Raw genomic sequence first — 20,274 nt, forward strand, 5'->3', positions numbered from 1 at the left:
TCAGCCAGCACATATTGTTTTTAAACAAATAGTGACTGTAATGGATACACAGGTCATCCATTTTTCTGTTTGGCTGTATATCCCAAAGGTCACGCAGTCCTGTTTGTCTGAGTGTAAAGACGCTCCTGGGCCCCCAAGGTGGAGACACCAGTTCTGGTCCTGTCTTTGGTGCCTCATTTCTGACCCACTCCCCACCCCGGGCATCTCAGGGTGCTCCTGGGAGGACCAGTTTGTTACCGGTAGGTGCCCTGCTGCAGGTGGAAGTCCAGCTTCTGTCCGTCCTTCCACCAGACCACCAGGGGCTTGGGGGAGCCACTGGCCTCACAGGGCAGTGATGCTGGCGTGTGGGCGGTCAGGGTCAGGTTGGAGGGGCTGGGGGCGATGGCTGGAGGCTCTGGAGAGAGGGCAGTCATCAGGAGACAGGAGGGGCTGGGGGCTGGGACCTCTGAGGCTGTGCCCAGAGGCAGAGTCAGGGGCAGGGGTCTGGCTCCCACCTTCAGCCCATCTCCAAGGGAGCAAAGAGGGCAGAAGAAACTCCCCAGGGAGAACTGCCAAGAGGCTCCCACAGCTGGGTGTTCCTGAGCCTGGTGTCTCCCTCACCACCTTTGCTGGAACTCCCCATCAGCCCCTGCCCGAGGCCAGGGCCTCTGATTGCAGTGATTTCGAATCTCATCCTTTCAAATGCTTTCCCTTTTGTGCATGCTTTACCTCTCACTTAATAGAACAACGTAGTAGTATGTGAAGGTGATACAGGCATAAAAATAAACATGCATCCTTCACGTGCCCGCTTTTTACTAATGGGCTTCATGGCCATAAACATTTGGAAACCATTGCTCTTGGCTTCTGACAGCTGGGGTGACCCAGAAACTAAGCAGGACCAGACCCCCAACAGGGACTGGATGCTGAAGGCAGTGAACTCACCGTTCCTTAGTCCACCTACCGAAGACCCGGAGGTCACGTCCTTGCCGATCGGAGCCAGCAGAATTGGATGCCAGGCAGACATAGTGCCCGGCATCCTGGGCACGGACTGGCTGGATCCTCAGGGAACCCTCTGGCAGGACCTCCAACCTGGAACGGAGGGAGGGGTTGCCAAGAAGACCAGCAGGCCAGGGGACCCTCGAAGGGCTGTGTCCAGAAAGACCGTCCCTCTGCCCCCTGTGTTCCCAGCAAGAGGATACTAACTCAGGGGTCAGAGTCCTGCATCCATTAGGCCAAGGTCAGGAGGTCACAGTCATGGGTAGCTCCCCACACCCCAACCCAGCATTAGAAAAGTCAAGAGAGGGGCTGCTTTGGGCCTCCTGTGCTACTGCCTGGGCCAAGCCTCTCCCCAAGAGTCAGCAGGCAGTGATATCCCCACTCTTTCTGAGAACGACCCCCCTAGATTTGAGAACTGCCCCTTCCTGAGAGCCCTGTCTGTACTGTGCAATCTGGCCCCAGTCACAGTGGGTTGGACTGGGGATGGACGTGTCACTCAGCCTGGCTGGGCCAATGGCATTCTCTGCCCTGGGAATTTGGAATTAGGATTCTGCAGGTTGTGTGAGCTGAGGAGCTGTAATGTTGGGGGCATGGGAGTGTCGGGGGGGGGGTGTTTCTGCCATGTTCACAGAGGAAGAAGGTGCCAGAGAGAGAGAGAGGCATGAAGCCCACACACACAGAGAAGCAGAGGTTAGGAAGAGCCAGCCACCAGGGCTCCTCACAAGGGGCTTGCTTGTCCTTGGGTTCTGAGAGACACCCCCCCATGTCCTGTTGATAAAGTCTCTACTCCACCTGCCTGAGTTGGCTTCTGTTTACAACCCACAAACAGGTACCTGAGACCCTCCCCTGTGCTCCCCTTCTGCTCCCACCTGGGGCTCCCAGGGTCCAGGGGGGCCCCGTCCTTCCGCCAGCTCAGGAGTGGCGGGGGCACACCGTCAGCCTGGCAGGGCAGCAGGGCCATCTGATTCACTGAGGCGTTCACTGCAGGTGGGCCCGGGCGGATGGTGGGCGCCACTGTGGAGGGACACAGAGGGCACAGGGCTGGGAGCGTGGCTCTAAGTCGGGGGGGTGCGGGGCGGGGCAGGCCACACTCACTGTGGATTTGCACGCGGAAGGCCACGCTGGTGCTGCCCGCGGCGTTGCGGGCTGTGCAGCTGTAGTCACCGCCATCTGCCGTGCTCAGTGCCTGCAGCTGGAGGAACCTGCCCTGCTCTGGGAACTGTGTGTGGGCGTCTGCCTGGAGGGCCCCGCCAGGGTGGAGAGACCCTCATCAGTGCGGGGCTGGTCCAGGCCAATGCCAGGATCCAGGCAAGGGGGCCAGGGAACCAGTGAGGCTGGACAGTGACCTCGGCCCCATTCCACGCTGGCTGCTGGCCCTGACTCAGTGCCCAGCTGAGGACCCTCTGAGGAAAGGGGATCCTCTGGGAGGGAGCAATCACCCTGTCCCTGGAGCTCCCACCAGAAGACCCACAGTCCTTGAGTCCACAGCAGCAAAATGGCCCCAATTAAGGGATGAGCACAGAGCCTCAGCACTGACCCCACGTCACACAGCCACTAAGAGCAGCTCATAGGAACCATGGGAGGAACACTGGGGTGCTTCTCAAAAGCCCTAGGTGAAAGTCCCAGCCTTGCCTCAGTGTCCCCATTCATGATGAGAATGACTAATAGAAGTGGAGGACGTCTGGGGAGCAGGCATACAATGTGCTGCTCAGAGGGGGCCCTCAGCACCCAGGATCCAGTCTGCTCAGGGTCTGGGGCCTGAGAGAGACAGAAGGCAGTGCCCCAAGTCCCCAGCCTGATGCCCACCTGCAGCAGGATGCCGTCTCGGTGCCACTCGATCTCAGGCGCTGGCTCTGCCTCTACCGAGCACTCCAGGACCAGCTGCCCTGGGGCCAGGCCCACCACAGAGCGGGGGCCTTGGGGCCCAACAACATTTGGGGGGCCTGGGGAATGCAAGACGACATGAGAGATGGACCCGCCCCAGCAGGTCCCCATCCTGCCTCCCATCCCCACCCCCATAACCCTACCTTGAACCCTGACCCAGAAGCTCTTCTCGACTTCACCTGCAGGGCTCTCAGCCAGGCAAGTGTACAGCCCAGAATCGCCCACCTAGGGACAAGGTGGGGTGAGCAGCTGCCTCTGGCCCAGCCTGCCCACCTCCTGTCCTGGTCCCCTTCGTGTGCAGCTAAGGACCCAGAGTTCACTCAGGCCTGCTGGGGCTGCCATCCACCTTCCCAGCCAGCCCACGACCTTCTCTAGAATTCTTTTCTACCTCCATCCCACTCTTGCTTTAGCCTAATGCCAGGCCTGCCTCTTCCCAGATGTTCCCTTTGACTGCACCAGCCCTCTTTTGGCCTAGATGGGGAGCTATCGGGTTTTTGCAGCAGCCCTGGTTCTGACCGGCTGGTGGCTCCTGAGGGTGTGGCCCAGAAGGGGGGTCATCTCCACCCTCACAGCCCACACAAAGGAGGAACTCGGCCAAACCTTGCCAAGGGCAGCCTCTCCCTCCTCCTCCCCCAGCCCCCTCCCGCAGCGGGGGCACCAGCACCTGCACACCCTCCACCCGGAGCACCCGCCCGGCTCTGCCACGGTCCTCTGGCCTGCTCAGGGCCTGCCCATCCTTATGCCAGGTGATGTTGGGCTGGGGAGTGCCCCAGGCATCACAGAGGAGCTCCATGGGGGCACCGGGAGTCAGCAACAGCTCCACAGGCTGGCCTGAGTCCTCGATGTGGGGGGGATCTGCAAGACACCCCACCCGGGGTCAGCCATGGCCCAGAGTGCTGGGGGCTGGGGTTCTCCTCCCATCCAGATGCTGACAGCAGATGGGGCCAAAAATAGAGGCACGGGGAGGGGGGTGGTGTTGGAGGGCCCTGGAAACATCAGAAACCATGGGCCCATCTCCCTGGGACAAGTATTTGTGCTTTCAAATCAACAAGGACACAGTATGGAGGAAACAGAATTGACACAAATTTTTCCACTATAGCACAACACTTGCAAAATTCTGTGCTGCGTTTTAGGGCTCTGCCTCCAGATTTCGGTGGCTCTCGTTCTTGCTTCTGTCACTAAGGTTTAGTGGATGAGATGGAGGAACACAGTCCCAGGAGAATCAAACTTCAACCCAGTCCCTACCACCCCATCAGCAAGACCAACGAGGCGTCCCGTCCAGACCCAAGCTCGTTCCCTGAGTCTTGCACCCGGGCAGCAGCCCCAAACCTCCGGAGGGATTCACCTCCCCCAGCGCCTTCTCCATCCTCCCAGAGTCCCACCCTCTCCCCAGCACAGAGAAGCCACACCAAGGACAGAGGACCCACCCATCACGCTCAGCTGGAAGTGCCGCCTCGCCTCCCCCGCCTCATTCACGGCCACGCAGGAGTAGGCCCCCGAGTCACTAGCTCCCACTGTCTCCAGCTGCAGGCCAGGCCCCTGCTCAAGGCTCTGGGGCAACAAGGGCTCCCCATCCTTCCTCCACGACACGACAGGCAGGGGGCTGCCCCGGGCCTCACATGGGAGGACCACCCGGGAGCCACGGACCACCAGCACATCATTCTGGAACTCCACTGGCTCCAGGACAGGTGGCGCTGTGGAGGGCACAGAGAGGACAGGAGTCATTTTATTCCACCACAAGGCAGCCCTCACCCCTGGACCTTTGCACAGGCTGTTCCTATTGGCCAGAATGCCCTCCTCCTGGACAATTCCTTCTTATCTCCAGAACTCAGCTCAGACCTCACCTCCTCCAGGAAGCCCTCCCTGAAGCCCCAAGGCCAGGTGAGGTGCCCTGCTGTGTGCTCCCATAGTGCCCTCTCCTTCCCCTGGTATCACTAGTTACCTGGAATTGTGATTGGCTCTTTACAGAGCTGCACCAACCTTCTGGTAGCAGGGGCCACTCTGCTCACTGCCATATCCCTCTGCCTGGCAGGGCCCTGGCACACTACGTGCCCAATAACTGCTTGTGAGATGAACGATTGAGCAGCCCAATGAATCTAAGACTGAGCTGTTGTGTCTACTCCACCTTGACACCCCCGGGGGCCAGCCCGTGGTTCCACCCAAATGCCAAGAGCCTTGATTCTCACCCACCAAAGGCAAAGGACCCGCTGAGCCCACGCCCTGCTCCATACCGTGCACCTGCAAGGTGAAGCTCCTGTTGGCCACCCCAGCCGGGCTTGCAGCCACACAGGTGAAGATGCCGGAATCTGCCAACTGCACCTGGGAAATCCTGAACCCTCCCAGGTGGGGGGTGGAGAGAGAGAGAGAGAGAGAGGTGGAAAGCTCCCTCCTTTTTCTATCCTTGTCTCCCAGGCTTGCTGGCCAGAGGGCTGACTCTGAAATGCAAACCTGAGTCCAGCCTCTACTTAAACCCCTTCCCTGGCTCCCCAGTGTCCCCTGGATGTCCCCCCCCGGGACCCCACCTCTGCTGCCTTCTCTGCCCACTGTCACCCTGCAGCCAGACCTCCCGCTTCCCAAATCTTGGAGGGACAGCTTGCTTGCCCTTCTTCTGTGCTCAGGCCTCACCAGAGTCCTCTCCACTTACCAGCTCCACTGTCTGTCCTCTTCCCACAAACCCCACTTTTGCTCCGACCACTTCTCCTAAGCTGCTCTTGCCAAGGTCCCCAGTGACGGCCGCAATGCCAAGGCCTACGGTCAATTCTCGGACCTCATCTCCTGTGGCCAGATTGGCCTCTCCATCCCTGCAACGTGTCTTCACACACAGCACGCTCTCCTAGATTTTCTCCGACACCCTGGCTGCCCCCTTCTCTGGGCCCCTTAGACTTGTTCCCATACTAGCAGCTGGGGCACGGTCCACACCTGCTCTGTAGGGGGCTGTGGCCTGTCCTGGCTCCCCACACCGCCCATTTGCAGACAATTCGCAGGTGTGTGTCTCCCTGAACTCCTCAGCGGAATAGCCAGTGCCTGCTTGCTGTCTTCCCCGATGTCTAAGAACCTCCCGACCCAACGCATTCAATCAGAACTCCAGGTCTACCCTCCCTCCACCTGCTCCTCCCATGGCGGTCCAAGCTGGGAAAATAGGAACCAGGTACCTGTCCAGGAACCCGAGATAAAAACCTCAGAGCCACGCTCGACGCCTGGCTTTCTCTCATCTCTTCACAAATACCACCAGCTCTACCTTCAAGTGTATCTGGAGTGTGACCACCTCTCACCACCTCCACCGACATAGCCCTGATCCAGGCCACATTGTGTCTCACCTGGATTGTCACAACAGCCCCGAACTGCCCTCCCTCTCTGCCCTTAGGATTCTAAAATCCTAAGTCACAGCCAAAAAAAATTGAAAGTAGAGACTTGAGCAGATAATAGGCACCCCTGTGTTCACAGCAGCACTATTCGCAATAGTCAAAAGGTAGAAGCACCCCGAGTGTCCGTCAGCGGATGAATGGATCAACCAAATGTGGCCTATCCATGTAGTGGAATATCATTCAGCCTTGAAAAGTAAGTCCTGACACGCTACAACGTGGATGAACCGTGAGGACATGATGCTAATAAGCCAGACACAAAAGGACGAATACCACTTACAGGAGGGAACTAGACAGTCAAAATCATGGAGATAGAAAGTAGAATCATGGCTGCCAGAGGCTGGGAGGAGGGAATGCGGAGTTAGTATTTCATGGGGACAGAGTTTCCTTAATGCCACTGAACTATACACTTAAAACGGTTAAGGTGGCAAGTTTTGTTATGTCTGTTTTACCACAATAAAACATGTTAAGTCACATCGTGACACTCCTATGCTGCAACCACCCTCCCCCACCCCACCCCAGCTTGCCATCTCTTAGGAAAACTCACATCTTTCCAAGGACTTGCAAGGTCCTGCCCTAATCACCTAACCACCCCCCATCCCCCACTGCTCCCCAAACACACAGACACTCCTGCCTCAGGGCCTTTGAACCTGTCATTCCCTCACCCCCTCACCTCCTTCCATCTGTGTTCAAATGTCACCTTATCTGAGCACCTGCCCCCAACCGTGTAATAAACAGCACCCTCCCATCTACTCGCCCTGCCTTATTCTCTAGAGCACAATCCCTCATGACATTTCATTTTTGTATTGGATTATTCTCCACGCCCGTCCCCAGCCCCCGCAGCTGCAGAGGCAGGGACTTTATCTTGCTCGCTGCTCTATCCCAGGGCTGGAACGGCACCGGCAACAGTAAACGCTCCACAGTGTTGGTGAGCGCATGAAGACTTGGCTCAGGCACCTTCTTCCAGGAAGCCCTCCCTGATTTCCTCCACCCCAGGCCAGGCTGAGTCAGGTGCAATCAGGTGCCATCACCTGGTTCCGTGCCTCCCCCACTGGACTGTGAGAGTGCCTGAGGGCAGAGGCCCCTTTCATCTCTGCAGTTCCATTGGAGGGTGGAGTCCTCTCACTCTCCCCGTTATAAACCTCTGCACGTTTATATTATTTGTATTCTAAAACTCATTCAGAAGTATTTTAAACCCGAGCTTCCTGAAGAGTGTGTCTGAGGCCGGTGATCTGCTGGCTGGTTGGTGGGTGGGCCGAGGAGCCTCTCCCCTACCTGAGGGTTCGGCCAGAGCCATGGAGGTGTGTGCGCTGGGAGAGCGGAAGGGGCAGGCCGTCCTTGAGCCAGCTCACGTGAATGGGCGGGGAGCCCCGGGTGGGACAGGCCATGCTCACCAGCTCCCCAGGCCTGCTCACCAGCGTCCCCGAGCTGTCTGCTGCCTGCTCGATGGTGGGAGGAACTGAGGGTGAGCAGGGAGAAAAAAGAGGTGCAGTAAGGGGATCTGAGGGAGGCAGGTGGGCTCCTCTCAGGAAAGTTCTGGGAGGCGGCACATGGACGTCTGCTGCCAGCAGCTATCATGGTTGGGGTTACTTAGAGCCTCATCCACCCCACGCAAGGGATGGGGCCACTGTGTGGGGCACAGCCTCTCCCCCAGCTCTGTTTTTGTCTCCCTTTACCCCAACTCCCCACCACACCCCGGGCTGCAGCGGTCATGCCTCTAGTTTGAGGGTGAGGCACGGAGGCCCTGAGAGGTCACAGTGTGGGCACCAGGGGCCCAAGCCCAGGGGTCCCGCACTCCCGCCCACTCGTTACCCTCCAAATTCCCCTGTGGAGGCCCCTTGTGGCCAGGCCCCCAGGGGCTGCCCGCCTCTCCCAGGCCTGGCTCCTCACCCAGCACGTTCACCGTGTGCAGCCTGGCGTCCTCCCCAGCGGTGTTGTGGGCCACGCAGGTGTAGGCGCCAGAGTCTGGAGCCCTGAGGCCCTTCAGCACCAGGGAGCCACCATCCAGGTAGAAGCTGCCGCAAGGAAGGAGAGCCAGGGCAGGTGTGTGAGGGTCTGCAGGGCCTGTGCCTGGGGGACGGGCATAGGCCGGGCCTTACCGGAGGTGGGGGCCCATGCCCTGTCCCAGCGGGCCACCATCTTTCAGCCAGGACACATCTGGTGGTGGCTGCCCCTCGGCCTCACAGTCCAGCCGCACCTCCTGCCCCTCCAGCACGTTGTGCTCCTGTGCGGCACCCGAGCTCTGGATCTGGGGGGCCACTGCGACAGGGGAGGCAGTTAGGCCCAGGCAGCAGCAGGGGCTTCCCTGGGGGCAGGACACGGGAGAGGGGGTGTGCAGGGTGCAGACGTACCCAGCACGGCCACCACGAAGTCCTTGTGGGCCTTGGCCTGGGCGTTCTCGGCCACGCACGTGTAGGTGCCAGCCTGGGCCGGCTGCAGGCGACTCATCTGGAGGCTGCCCCCGCGGGAGACCACGTCATGCTCCATGCTGCTCTCTGTGGGACGTAGGGGAGCACTTGAATCCCCCACCCCCTTCTTGTGCCCATAGGGAAACTGAGGCCCAGAGCAGCAGGGGCTCCCTACGCATCATGACCTTCCTCAGCCTGCTCTTTAATTACGCTGTTCCTTACAACTCTTCCTGACCTCCTTCCGCTCAGGACATCTCTTCCCAAGAGATCCACTTCCTTTTGTGTCCAGGACTTGCTCTCAGGCCCAGCTCATACCACCCCCATCCCTCCAGCTCCCCCCACCCCAATCCATCAAGGCTTCTGATGGAGGTGAACCAGCTACCCACTGACCCCAACAGAAGTCACCCTGGGGCTCCCAGGACTTCTGCTCAGGCTGCTGGCCTGCCCCAGGCTGGAATCCTCCTGCTCCAATCTCTCCAGCTCCACTTCTGCCCTGAAGCTGTTTCTACGGCACCAGCCCGGGTTGATCCCCAGCCCAGATCCTCATCTCTCCAGCCAGCCTTTCAGTACAAGATGCACTGAGCAACTGCCCTATGTCCAATCGTGAGCTTGGGGACATGATCCCTGTCCTCAGGAGTTCAAGGGTATTGGAGAAGACAGTGAAACAAGCCCTGTGAGCCCCTGGTGGAACGGGGGGACCTGGGAGTGAGAGAGATCAGGGAGGGAGTCCAGACATGGCGCATTCCAGTGCACAGGAGTCAGCCAGGTGCAGGCAGAGGTGGCCAGGGGACGCTGGGGTGGGTATTCTAGGCAGGAACAGCTTGTGCAAAGAGCTGCAGGAGGAGCGGGCAGAGCCCGCAGAGCCTCCACTGCAGGATCCACCCAGGAGTGGTGAAAACACCTGTCACACAGAACTTGCACACGAAGCGTTATTCCTGACAGCGAAAGGCGGAGACCACCCAACTAGCCATCAGCGGACAAATGGACAAACAACATGCAATACAGCCACAGAAAGGAATATGCAGCCATGAAAAGGAATGAGGGAAACATTTAATTTAATTTTAAAAAGGAATGAAGTACTGATTTATGCTACAGCATGGATGGACCTTGAAAATGTGATGTGAAAGAAGCCAGACACAAAAGGCAAATAGCATATGATTCCATTTATATGAAACGTCCAGAACTGGCAGACCTGCAGAGGCAGAAAGCAGATCAGCAGTGGCCTAGGGCTGGGGGGAGGGGCAGCTGGGGGAAATGGGGGATGGCTGCTAATGGGTACGGGGTTTCTTCTTGGGTGATAAAAATGTTCTAACATTGTTGTGACAGTTGCACAACTCTGAATATACTAAAAATCATTGAACTGTATGTTTTAAGTGGGTGAATTACATGGTTTGTGAATTATATCTCAATAAAGCTGCTGCTGTGGGGATGCGGGGAGAGGTACTAGCCGGGTCTGTCTGGAGCATGGACAGGTGGCTGGCCCGGGCCACGCAGGCTTCCCAGCTGGGGTCCTGAGGGCGGTAGCGTGAAAGGACTTTCAAAAGACAAACGATCCGCTCAGAGCTGCGCTGCCACACCCTTCTGCTCTGTGGGGAGCCTGCACTGGAGGCTCAGAGCGGCCCAGGAGACCATTGTGGGGGCTGCTACCCTCACCAGGGGAGACTGGGTGGGCACCAGAGGTGTTGACCAGCTGTCAGGACGAGGGGTCACTGACCACAGACAGGGGTGGCAGTGTGAGGGGGAGGAAGAGGGCGGGACAAGGACGAAGGTCTGGATGGGGTGAACAAGGGCGCAGCTAGGACAGAGCTGGAGGAGGAGCAGCTCCAGAGGCCAATGCCAAGCTCAGTGTTGGCCAGCGCGGCTCTGCCTGGCCCTTGGCGTCCACCCTGCTCAACGCAGAGCCGTCTTCTCTCTGGGGGCGTTAACGTTTGGAGTCCAAGGGCCATAACGACGTTAAAAGACAAACGGGGTGAGGCCAGCACTGTGCAGCCAGCCTTGGATTTTGCCAAGAACGTTAACAACCAACAACTTTCTTCTGCTTTCAGTGTCATTTCATTAAATAAAGGGATGCGTCACACTGGAAAGATAAGGACACGGCATACTCACCCACCGGCATTCTGTCCTTTAGCCAAGTAACAGTGGGCGCGGGGACCCCGGACACATCACAGACCAGGACCAGGGGGCTCCCAGCCACCTGACTCACTGTCTCTGTCTTGGGGTTCCCAAACGTAGGGGGCACTGCAGGAAAGAAGACAGATTCCCAGAATCCTGAGACTCTTCCCCACACTTTCCCTCCTCTCAGGTGGATCTTCCCAGTGGTTAGGAGTCACATATGACACTCTGCCATTGATGAAGACAGGGTCACTTTAGGCTCTATGAAAGCATCTATGAAGCAGAGCCCAGGAGGGATCCACTTCGCCCAAGGCTGGTAAATGAGTGGCTCACGTACCAGCAGTTCTTAACCTATGCCAGAGCAGACATCACTAATTGATCCCCACTACCTGTCCTGCTCGGCCAGGGTAAGTCATGCACCCCAAACAGCCACTGCCAGTGGGACAGAGTCCTCAGGGACCAGACATCCTCCACTTCCAGAGGAAGCTGTCAGAAGGGGTGGTGAGCTTTGAGCAGCAAGCCTGGTATCAGTCATTTTCAATGATCGTATTGAACATGGCTCACATCTGGATGCACTGCTAACCCGGTTGGGACACCCATGGCAGACAGCTGGTGTCCCCTTAACCTGTTCTTCCCATCATGCGCAGAGCAGTTTGAGCTGAGCACATGGTCGCTCAAGTAAAAGCTATGTTTCCCAGTCTCCCCTCGCAGCAAGCTGTGGCAGCTGCCTAAGTTCTCACCAGTGGAATACGAATAGAAGGGACAGGCACAACTTCTACCTAAAATAAATGCTCACCCTCCACCTCTGCCTCCTGTGGGCTGGCACAGGCACGGTGTGTCCCAGCTCCAACCGCATGAGCGGGGACAACACCCTAAGAGATGGAAGATCCACAAGATGGAAGGAACTTGGGTCTCTAAGTTACCCACAGAGCTTAGCTACTCCCACTGGTTTAGATACTCACTTCTGGGCTTTAATTTTAAGTTTGCATTTAATCTGCTGTACCATGGGGTTTCTTTGTTACACAGCTAAGTCCATACTTTAACTAACACAACATCTGATCCTAAGAAAATCTGGCCAGCTCCCCAGACAGCTCAGACAGGCTCCTCCTCACCCCAGCCAGCACATGCCATCTATGCTCCATCCTTGGGCTGATGGGACAGGCCCCCTCAGGGATCAAAAGCAGAGGTGACACGGCCGCTCAAGTGTCTGATATCCTAGGGCCCCTTCCTCCTAATGCCCATGCCAGGCCCTGTGCCCAGTACTTTATAGACACAGTGACAGAGTCCACGGGATCTGGCACTTCTGCTGTGCCTGCAGGCAGGTACCGCCTTGAGTTCCTTTTACTGGAGATGAACCTGAGGCTCAGAGGGACAAAGTCATTCTACGAAGCCCCCAAAGCTGGTCACCGGCAGAGTCCTACTTGGATCCTGCTAATCCTGGTCTTTTAAATTCCAGATCTTGTGCCCTTTATTCTTGGCAAAACCGCCTCTCTCCAGCCACTGTCTTTCTCACCTTGGCAGCCCTGTGTGCTGCCAGGGTTCCATGGCCATGCTGGCCAGGCTGGTCTCAGCTTACCCTGGACAGTGAGGATGAAGGTCCGCCTGGCCTCCCCGGCTGCGTTGCTGACTTTACAGCTATATACACCTTTATCCGACACCTGGGATAGGAAGAGTACATTGTGACAGTGCGCATGGAGCTGGGCTGGGTCCCTAGGGCTCCCCCCAAACATCCAGACCCCAGAAGCTTCCAGAGCAGGAACTCCCCAAAGATGCTGGTCCTGACTGAGAGCCAAAGGGAGACGGGAGCCTCTGGCCTTTTCCAAGAGCCTCCAGGAGTAGGAGGGCCCATCGAAGGTGAATGCACAGGATCTGGACCCCCACCCTCCCTGGGCCTGTGGGTCGGCCAAGTCTGGGGACAGAGCCGTGCTAGGAGACGGGAGCCCAGAATGGATTTCCAGAGAAGCAGCCAATATTCATCCAACAAACACTTGTGGGCATCTAATCCACACCACGGAGGGCAGGACAGACTCCCTGGGCTCATAGATGGCCAACCAGAAGGGCCTAAAAAAAGCTTCTAGATCCTGGGGAAACTGAGGCAGACAGTGCTGGAATGGGCTTAAGGTCATCTTGTGAGTCAGTGTAGAGCCAGATCTGAAACCTAACCCTCTGGAATCCTGTGCCCTGCCCATGTCTCCTGTCCTGGAGGCTGCTAATCAACTTGGCTTGGGGTCCCACAGGCCAGGGAGGCAGCAGCTCCAGTCCCTGCCACACTCCTGCCCACCTCCCTCCCCCTGCCTAGGCCCACCAGAGCTGGGAGGCAACATTCCCACGGTGCCCACAGCCTCCCATGCTGCCCATGTTACCCAAGCCTCTCACCTGTGTGTCCAGGATCTCCAGCCTCTGCCCACCCTGCAGAGCCTGGGTCCTCTGCACCAGGGCCAGGGGCTGCCCATCTTTGTACCAGGTCACGGCCGGCTCGGGGAGTGAGTCTGTCTCACAACTCAGGATGGCCTTGTCCCCGGCCCGCACCAGGACCGCATCCTGGGGGCTGCTGGGAGCCTGCCTAAAGGTGGGGGGAGCTGAGGGCAGGAGACAGCAGAATGAGATGCTGTGGCTGCTGCTGAGTCCTCCCCGGCCCAGCCATAGGCAAACAGCCTATGGAGGTCCACAGGGGTCACACATGGACCCAACCCCAGGGGCTGCCACAGACCCAGAGGAGCTGGAGGAAGAGAAACTAGGCCAGCACAGCAAGGACCTGCCAGGTGGCTAGGGACAGCCTCCTGCCCTCTCTGGGCACCAGCATCCTGGATGTGAGGAGATGCTGACAGCCCTCCAGGCTCTTTCCTACATGGGGCAGGCCCCAGCTGGGTTAGAGCCCTCCGTGGGGACCCTCTCAGTCTTCTACCACGCCAGCAAACCAATGTAGAAGCCCCCACCCCCTGCTGTGAACCCCAGGACTGGCAGGCGTCCAGCACACAGTAGGTGAACATGCATAAATGAATGAACCAGCCCCAGGGCCAGAAGGACCCTTCCAGTGAGTCCTGGCTTGTGACACCTTGGACCAGATTTTCCTCAAGAGGATTATGAAGGCTACGAGCCCCTTAACAGGCTCCATGCAGAGAATCTCATGATCAGACAGGCTTGGGAAATGTCCCTTCCTGGGCCAAGCTCCTGGGGCTCATCCTGCTGCTCCCCCTCCTCACCATCCATCAGAGCTCACTGCAGCAGCGGTCCCAGCCTTACCTAGGGCTGGCTGCCCCTCGCCTGGCTATGCTGCCCAGGAGAGTAGGGCTGAGGGCTGATGGAGTAGGGGATGGTGTGGGTGTGGGGACAGACATGCACGTACCCAGCACGCTAAGTTGCACTAGCTTCTGGTCTCGGCCGGCAGCATTGAGGGCTTCGCACATGTACGTCCCGGAATCTGATGGCTGTGCTCGCGCCAGCTGCAGTGTGTGGGTGCCTGCCCGGGGGGAGCCAGCGCCTGGCACCAGCAACCTGGCCCAGCCCCCAGGCCCGCTCCCCTGATCCTAGATCCCTCCCGGACTCACAGCCTTATCCCAGGGTTGTGGAAGCAACTCTCTCCCCACATAACCTCAGAGCTTCACGTGAAGCCTCAGTTTACCCACCAGGCAAGAGGAAGACCTCTTCACCCAGGGAGAGGGCCTGGCTGTCCTTGTACCACATGACCTCGGGACTTGGGTGAGCGTGGACGTCACAGGGGAGGGAGATGCTGCTGTTGATGATGGCGGTGACCTGCTCCGAGTTCAGGCCTGCAATTCGTGGTGGGACTATCCCCACAGCCACCAGGATAAAGAAAGACATGAGAATGCACCCCAGTAGGGGAGCAAGGGCCACGAAGGAAACACCAAGAGCCTTCACTGGGCTCTTGGCTCTTCCCCTCAGAGCATCTTCAAATAGCCTATGCAGAAACCTCTATTTGTCACAACTATCCCACACATGAGAACACTGGGGCTCAGAGATCAGAGAGGGAGAATTACTTTTCCAAGGCCACACAGCTGGTTGGTGGCTTAGCCAAAATATCAGTCAGGTTTGAGTCCATGACCTTGAGTGCTTAGCACTGTCACCCTCCATCCCTGAGGTCACAGCTGTCACCACATCTGGAGGTGCAGACTCTGGGACGGTGAGACCCCTGACCTGGGTGGCCTCTCTCAGTCTGTTTCCACAGGTGCAAAGTTGGGCTAACCTAGCTCTGCTGGAAGGTGTCAGCCCAGAGAAAGTGCTCAGCCCATGCCATGTACACAGTAAGTGCTCAATAATGGTACCGTAAGGCCTCGGACAAGCCATTCCCTGGCCACTTCCAAAGCTGCTTACAACCATCTGGGGCTGGTCTAATAGTGATCAGAGTTCCCCAAATGCTTTATGTCCTGGATGTGGCTGAGATCCTTGAACTCTGCATGAGGGTCCCAGAGCCTGGACACTGAAACACCAAGGCAGTGCCCCTCAGGGAGGGCAAGGAGCCCATAGAAGCCACCTGCTCAGGCCAGCTCACCTTGGACTCTGAGGGTAAAGAGCTTCTCTGCAGAGCCCGCCTGGTTCTCGGCCACACACATGTAGCTGGCAGCGTCGGCCACCTCTGCAGTGGAAACCTGTGGGGGCAGTGAGCTGATGCCTGGGGGGCGCCACAGGCCGGATGGCTCTGGGGGAGCCAGAGACCTCTTAGACTCCCCCATCCCCTGGGAATCACTGTGAGGACCCCTCCCTCTCACTCCATACCAGGCATATGGGTACCAGATGACTCATGAAGACCAGGAGGAGCCCCTTATAAGGCCACCTCCACGCAGGGCTTTGTGTGACATTCAGGAGGGAGCATGTCAGGTTGGTGTTGGGTGATTATCCATAGCAAATTAGATGTGATTTCAGTCTCCCCTCAAGGCCCTGGAGGGCTGTCCTGTGTGTGTTGGGCTCCAGGGGTCCCATGCAGTTCCGTGTCTGGACACTGGCTGGCCAAGGGTGCTGTCTGATGACCTGAGTGCCAGGCACGGCTCTGCACATGTCAGCAGCATTCCCGCAGGGACTGCTCTGTGCCACGTGGGCTGTAGGTGGGGCACACATGGTGTCCTTGTCTAGATGTCACCTGAACTTCTAGGTTCTGTGTGTAGCCCTGTGCTGCCCAGCAAGGCTCCTTGCAGATGGCTATTTGCTGGGCTGAATGAAATCCCAGCTGCTCCAGCAGGGTTTCAGGCAAAGCACCTCATCTGTCACAGGCAGTGACCACCCCTTGGTTCACGGACAAGCAGGGGCTGTCCTGACCTGCAACACTTGCCCGTCCTCCAGGATCTGCAGCCGTGGGCTCGGGGAGAAGGGCAGCCCATTCTGGAGCCACGAGATGGTGGGTTCGGGGTTGCCCAGGGCCGGGCACTGCAGGCTGACGGTACTGCTGGCATTGACGGTCACCTCCTCCACCAGCTCCTCAGTGTCACCCAAGATCACAGGTGGGGCTAGGGGTGGGGGAGGAGCAGTGAGAAGACTGCAAAGGTCCCCAGGGATGAGGGGTGGGCATGGAGATGAGAGGGGCATTTGGTGCCAGGTGCTGGCTGGGCTCCCCATGCCTTGCTCACCAAGCACCGCCCCCAGGCTCTGATGGGACACACAGAGGGTTGTGATGCGCTCAACACCACATGGCGAGGAAGCTTCTAACTTGGAATTTGAAGCGTGTTCTGCCTGGTTTCAGAGCCCAAGCTTGTCATCCCATTACCAACCTCTGAGTGTGGCGTGACCACGCATGCTGCCTCGACCCCCACCCACAGGTAGTCTGAGACTCCCCCACCGCCTGGCCACTCACTCAGCACCAGCAGCTCGTAGTGCAGCCAGTCCTCGCCCACCTCGTTGGAGGCCTTGCACGAGTACCTGCCAGCATCCTCCGCTCGGGCCAGGGGGATCTGCAGGACCCGGCCTCCTGCAGGGACAGGGACAGAGGCCTGAGCTCAGGGGCTTCCAAGAGAAACCTGCTCTTTCCTCTGGAAGGGAGCCGGGCCATGTCATGGCGCCCCTGCCGTCTCTGTGAAATGGAATCAGCCTGCTCTGCCCAGATGACGGAGTTGAGTCAGAGCATGGTCATGGCTGCTATGTGCCAGGCCCGGGCAAGCCTCCTTGCCTTACACTCGTGACTGCGGGGCGTGCGCTGCTGCTCCTCCCACCTTACAGGCAGGAGACTGAGGCTCCAGCAGTGTCCGGTAAGGCAGTGGTAGCTGCAGGCTCAGGTCTCCTGTGCTGAGCCCAGCTCCTCAGGGAGGGCACAGGGAAGGGGCAGAGAACTGGGCAGGAAGCAGAGCAGGCAGCTCCCGAGTTTGCAGTGCTTGGTGGTGGTGGGGGGGGTGGGAGGTGTCACCTGGGACCCTCTGTGATCAACAGCCAGCCAGGGCCAGGACCTGGCATCTGTGGGGGGCTGGAGCTGGTCTCTAGAAAGGGGCCAGGTCAGGGTCACTGTGTGCTCAGGATTCTGGGTTGGGGTTCACTGGCCCAGGCTGTGAGTGGCATGACCAGGGTCAGAACCAGGGGCTCACTCTGTGCAGTCAGGGGACAGAGGCCAGGACTGGGGAGGCAGTGGCCATGGTCAGGGGTCAGTTGATATTTGAGGTTAATCTATGGGCAGGGTCAAAATGCAGGTCAGCTTGTGACCATGACCACTACATGCTCAGGATTAGGGGACAGTGGCCAGGGTCAGAGGTCGGTAGTGGGGTTGGAGGCCAGGGGCAATGACTTGTGGGGGGGGATAGTGTCATTGGCTGTATTCTGGGTTCAGTTGATGGTCCAGATTAACCTGTGGTGAGGGTCTGAGTTAGGGATCTATGTGTGACTGAGCTGACTGTGCACCAAGATTTAGGGTCAGCATCCAGGTCAGAGGCCAGTTGCCAGGTTAAGGGGTCAGTCCAGGGATTTCCAACAGAAACCAGCAGCTTTCAGTAAATGTTGCCTCTCCTGGACCTCTGAGAGGCTTCTTTTTCTTGCAAGCACCAAAGTACAAACTCTGGTACCCCTCTGCTCATTGGCGGCCCATGCAACCGACCACTTCCTCCTACCACCCCACTGTGGCCCCAAACCTGGCAGGACATGGTGCAAATCTTAAGTCCCAAGATCATCCAGTCTCCCCGCATGAGACTCAACCGAGGCAGCTGGGCCAGCCATTCAGGGAAGCCAGGCACTTCTAAGCCCCACCCCTGGAGACTTTTAATGCAAAATCATCCACAAAAAATTATTCTAAAATAAAAGTTTAACTTAAAAAACTAAATAACCTTAAATAACCAAGTATTTAAAGTGGTAAAAAAAAAAAAAAAAAAAGAAGAAGACATGAGCCATGAGCTTTGACCACAGTGTGGTCTCCTAAGCCCAGTGAGAGCTTCTCCAGCGTGTGGGGTCATGAGCCTCGTTGAGGTTATTAATAAAGGAACTGACTCCCTCTGCAGAGAGAGGTGCTCACTTCTGCCAATCATTTCAGGACATTATAGATCTTGCAGCCCAGAGGTGGGCACAGCTCAGGGTGGGAAACTCTGTTCTAAAAACTAGAGGCAGAAGACGATCCCATTCTTACCCCAGGTGAAGAACTTGTAGTCCCAGTTTACAAACTGCAGCTGAGGTCCAGAGTGGGCGCATGCTCTGCCTGAGGTCACACAGTGGGCAGCACGTGGAAGGGGAGCTCAAAGCACCCACTTCACACAGCCCTGGCCTACCTTGCAGCACAGACACCCCATCCGTGGCTGAGAGGGGCTGATCCTCCCTGTACCAGGTGAGCTCCGGGGGTGGGACCGCATTGGTGTCGCAGTACAGGTAGGCCGGGTTGTTCTCCACGATCTCCCGATATTCTGTCACCCCGCCCCGGACTTCCTCCTCCTGGGACAAGAGCTCGAAGGCTGCACTGGTGTTGCCCATCTTCTGGAACATGGGGGGCACTGGGTGGGGGAGACAAAGCCGTTAGGACACACAGCGGAGGGGCAGGTAATATACCTCCGCCCAAAGAAATTCCCATGCCAGTCTCCCCTGGCACAGAATTCCAGCATTTGAGCCATTTCCTAAGGTCAAGGCATTTCTTAGATTCACTTACTCCCTCAACCAGTGTTCATTGAGCAACTACTATGTGCTGGGCACTAGGATAACACAGAGGATAGCACCTATGGTGCTCACGTCTAGTGAGCTCAAAAGACTCCCTGTTACATGAAAATATTTTTCAGGGGAGGAGGCCAGACGCGAAGGTTTAGCCAGCATTTGTTTATTGGAGCACAGAGGCACAAAATCAATGGCTTCTAGAACCTCAGTGTCACCTAACTTGATCACCTGCATTTTACAAAGGGTGAAACTGAAGCCCAAAGGGGGCAGTAACAACTCCAGGTCACAAGGTCACTTAAAGACAAAGCCAGGGCCAAGGGGCTGGGGACCAGACATGCCAGAGATGGGAAAGGGTACGAGCAGCCTGGAACAGGTGTTCCTCCTGCCAGGCCACTCCAGGAGCATCGTGCAGCAAAACCTGGCCGTGAACACTCACGCTCACCATCACGTGGCTCAGCCATCAGCCTCCCCGTCTCCCTGCCTCTCTTCTTCCCTCTCTCCCTTCCTCCTTCCTTCATTTTTTTTAAAAAAGGAAAATATTAAACATGCACAACCCAGGGAGTAGAATATAAGGAGCCCCACGTACCCACAGCCAGCTTCAACAATTATCAACTTGCCTCAACTTACTCTCAACCGAGATTATTTTGAAGCAACTCCCCACGCTTCCTAAGAAAGCAAGGGGTGCCTGGCAGAGAGGTCAAGAGCGTGGTGTTTCAGCTTAACTAGACCAAATCCAGGCTCTGCCATTTAGTTCTGTGATTTGGGGCAGGAGGCCTCATTCCCTCTGCCATGGGGGGGTGGGAGGGGTGGGTCTGCAGGCATCACCCGCATGAAGCTCGCGAACAGACCCGCACCCAGGAGAGCACTTGGCTACTGTCAGCCTGGCTGACACCACCCTGTCGGTCACGCTGGTTGACACCCCCTTCCATGCCTCTGGCTGGCATCCCCCCACCCCCAGGCCTGCTGGTGACACATACCCTGGATGATCACGGTGAAGTCTTGGTCGTCCTCACCAGCGACATTGGTGGCCACGCACAGGTAGCGTCCTGAATCTGACACCTGCGTGGGCTGGATCTGGAGCAGTCGCCCTTCCCCCAGGATGCGGAGCCGCTGGTTGGGGGTCACAAGCTGGGGGAGGACAACAGGGGGGTGTAAGGGAGAGACAGAGATCAGAAATGAGGGGGCGGAAAGCACCAAGACAGGTGCACTTATATTTTAATAAATTAAAACACAAAACAAAACATAAGCGTTAGGAACACCCTGGCAAACCTTGTAAAACCAAATCCATGTAACATAAAAATTGGAAGAGAAGTAAATGGGTAAAAATAGCAGTTTAATGTTTATGAGACTTGTTCCCTACAGAGAAGGATTTCTTATTAAAAAATAAAGTGTTGGCAGGGCCTAGACCAGCTCTGGGGCCAGGTGCTTTAAGGGCTGCCTTTTCCAGAAGGTTCCAGGTAGAACCAGCGGGA

The 20,274-nt window shown here is 57.4% G+C and overlaps 1 protein-coding gene across 1 annotated transcript in view; it reads right to left on the reverse strand.

Annotated features, from left to right (window-relative positions):
* HMCN2 (hemicentin 2) overlaps positions 1 to 20,274 on the reverse strand; it is a 147,134-nt gene that overhangs the window by 28,167 nt on the left and 98,693 nt on the right. The window contains exons 53-75 of the mRNA XM_063081964.1: positions 19,780 to 19,930; positions 18,430 to 18,648; positions 16,545 to 16,658; positions 16,013 to 16,200; positions 15,252 to 15,348; positions 14,368 to 14,529; positions 14,088 to 14,201; positions 13,118 to 13,320; positions 12,318 to 12,399; positions 10,736 to 10,867; positions 8,573 to 8,716; positions 8,321 to 8,480; positions 8,112 to 8,236; positions 7,497 to 7,680; positions 5,091 to 5,188; positions 4,287 to 4,553; positions 3,524 to 3,714; positions 3,003 to 3,084; positions 2,782 to 2,918; positions 2,071 to 2,212; positions 1,845 to 1,989; positions 941 to 1,068; positions 238 to 394 (exon numbers count right to left, since the gene is read on the reverse strand). Coding sequence (XP_062938034.1) covers positions 238 to 394; positions 941 to 1,068; positions 1,845 to 1,989; positions 2,071 to 2,212; positions 2,782 to 2,918; positions 3,003 to 3,084; positions 3,524 to 3,714; positions 4,287 to 4,553; positions 5,091 to 5,188; positions 7,497 to 7,680; positions 8,112 to 8,236; positions 8,321 to 8,480; positions 8,573 to 8,716; positions 10,736 to 10,867; positions 12,318 to 12,399; positions 13,118 to 13,320; positions 14,088 to 14,201; positions 14,368 to 14,529; positions 15,252 to 15,348; positions 16,013 to 16,200; positions 16,545 to 16,658; positions 18,430 to 18,648; positions 19,780 to 19,930 — 3,422 coding nt within the window. The remainder of the gene's footprint in view (positions 1 to 237; positions 395 to 940; positions 1,069 to 1,844; positions 1,990 to 2,070; positions 2,213 to 2,781; positions 2,919 to 3,002; positions 3,085 to 3,523; positions 3,715 to 4,286; positions 4,554 to 5,090; positions 5,189 to 7,496; positions 7,681 to 8,111; positions 8,237 to 8,320; positions 8,481 to 8,572; positions 8,717 to 10,735; positions 10,868 to 12,317; positions 12,400 to 13,117; positions 13,321 to 14,087; positions 14,202 to 14,367; positions 14,530 to 15,251; positions 15,349 to 16,012; positions 16,201 to 16,544; positions 16,659 to 18,429; positions 18,649 to 19,779; positions 19,931 to 20,274) is intronic.

Source organism: Cynocephalus volans, chromosome 17 (assembly GCF_027409185.1).
Source record: "Cynocephalus volans isolate mCynVol1 chromosome 17, mCynVol1.pri, whole genome shotgun sequence".
NCBI lineage: Eukaryota > Metazoa > Chordata > Mammalia > Dermoptera > Cynocephalidae > Cynocephalus > Cynocephalus volans.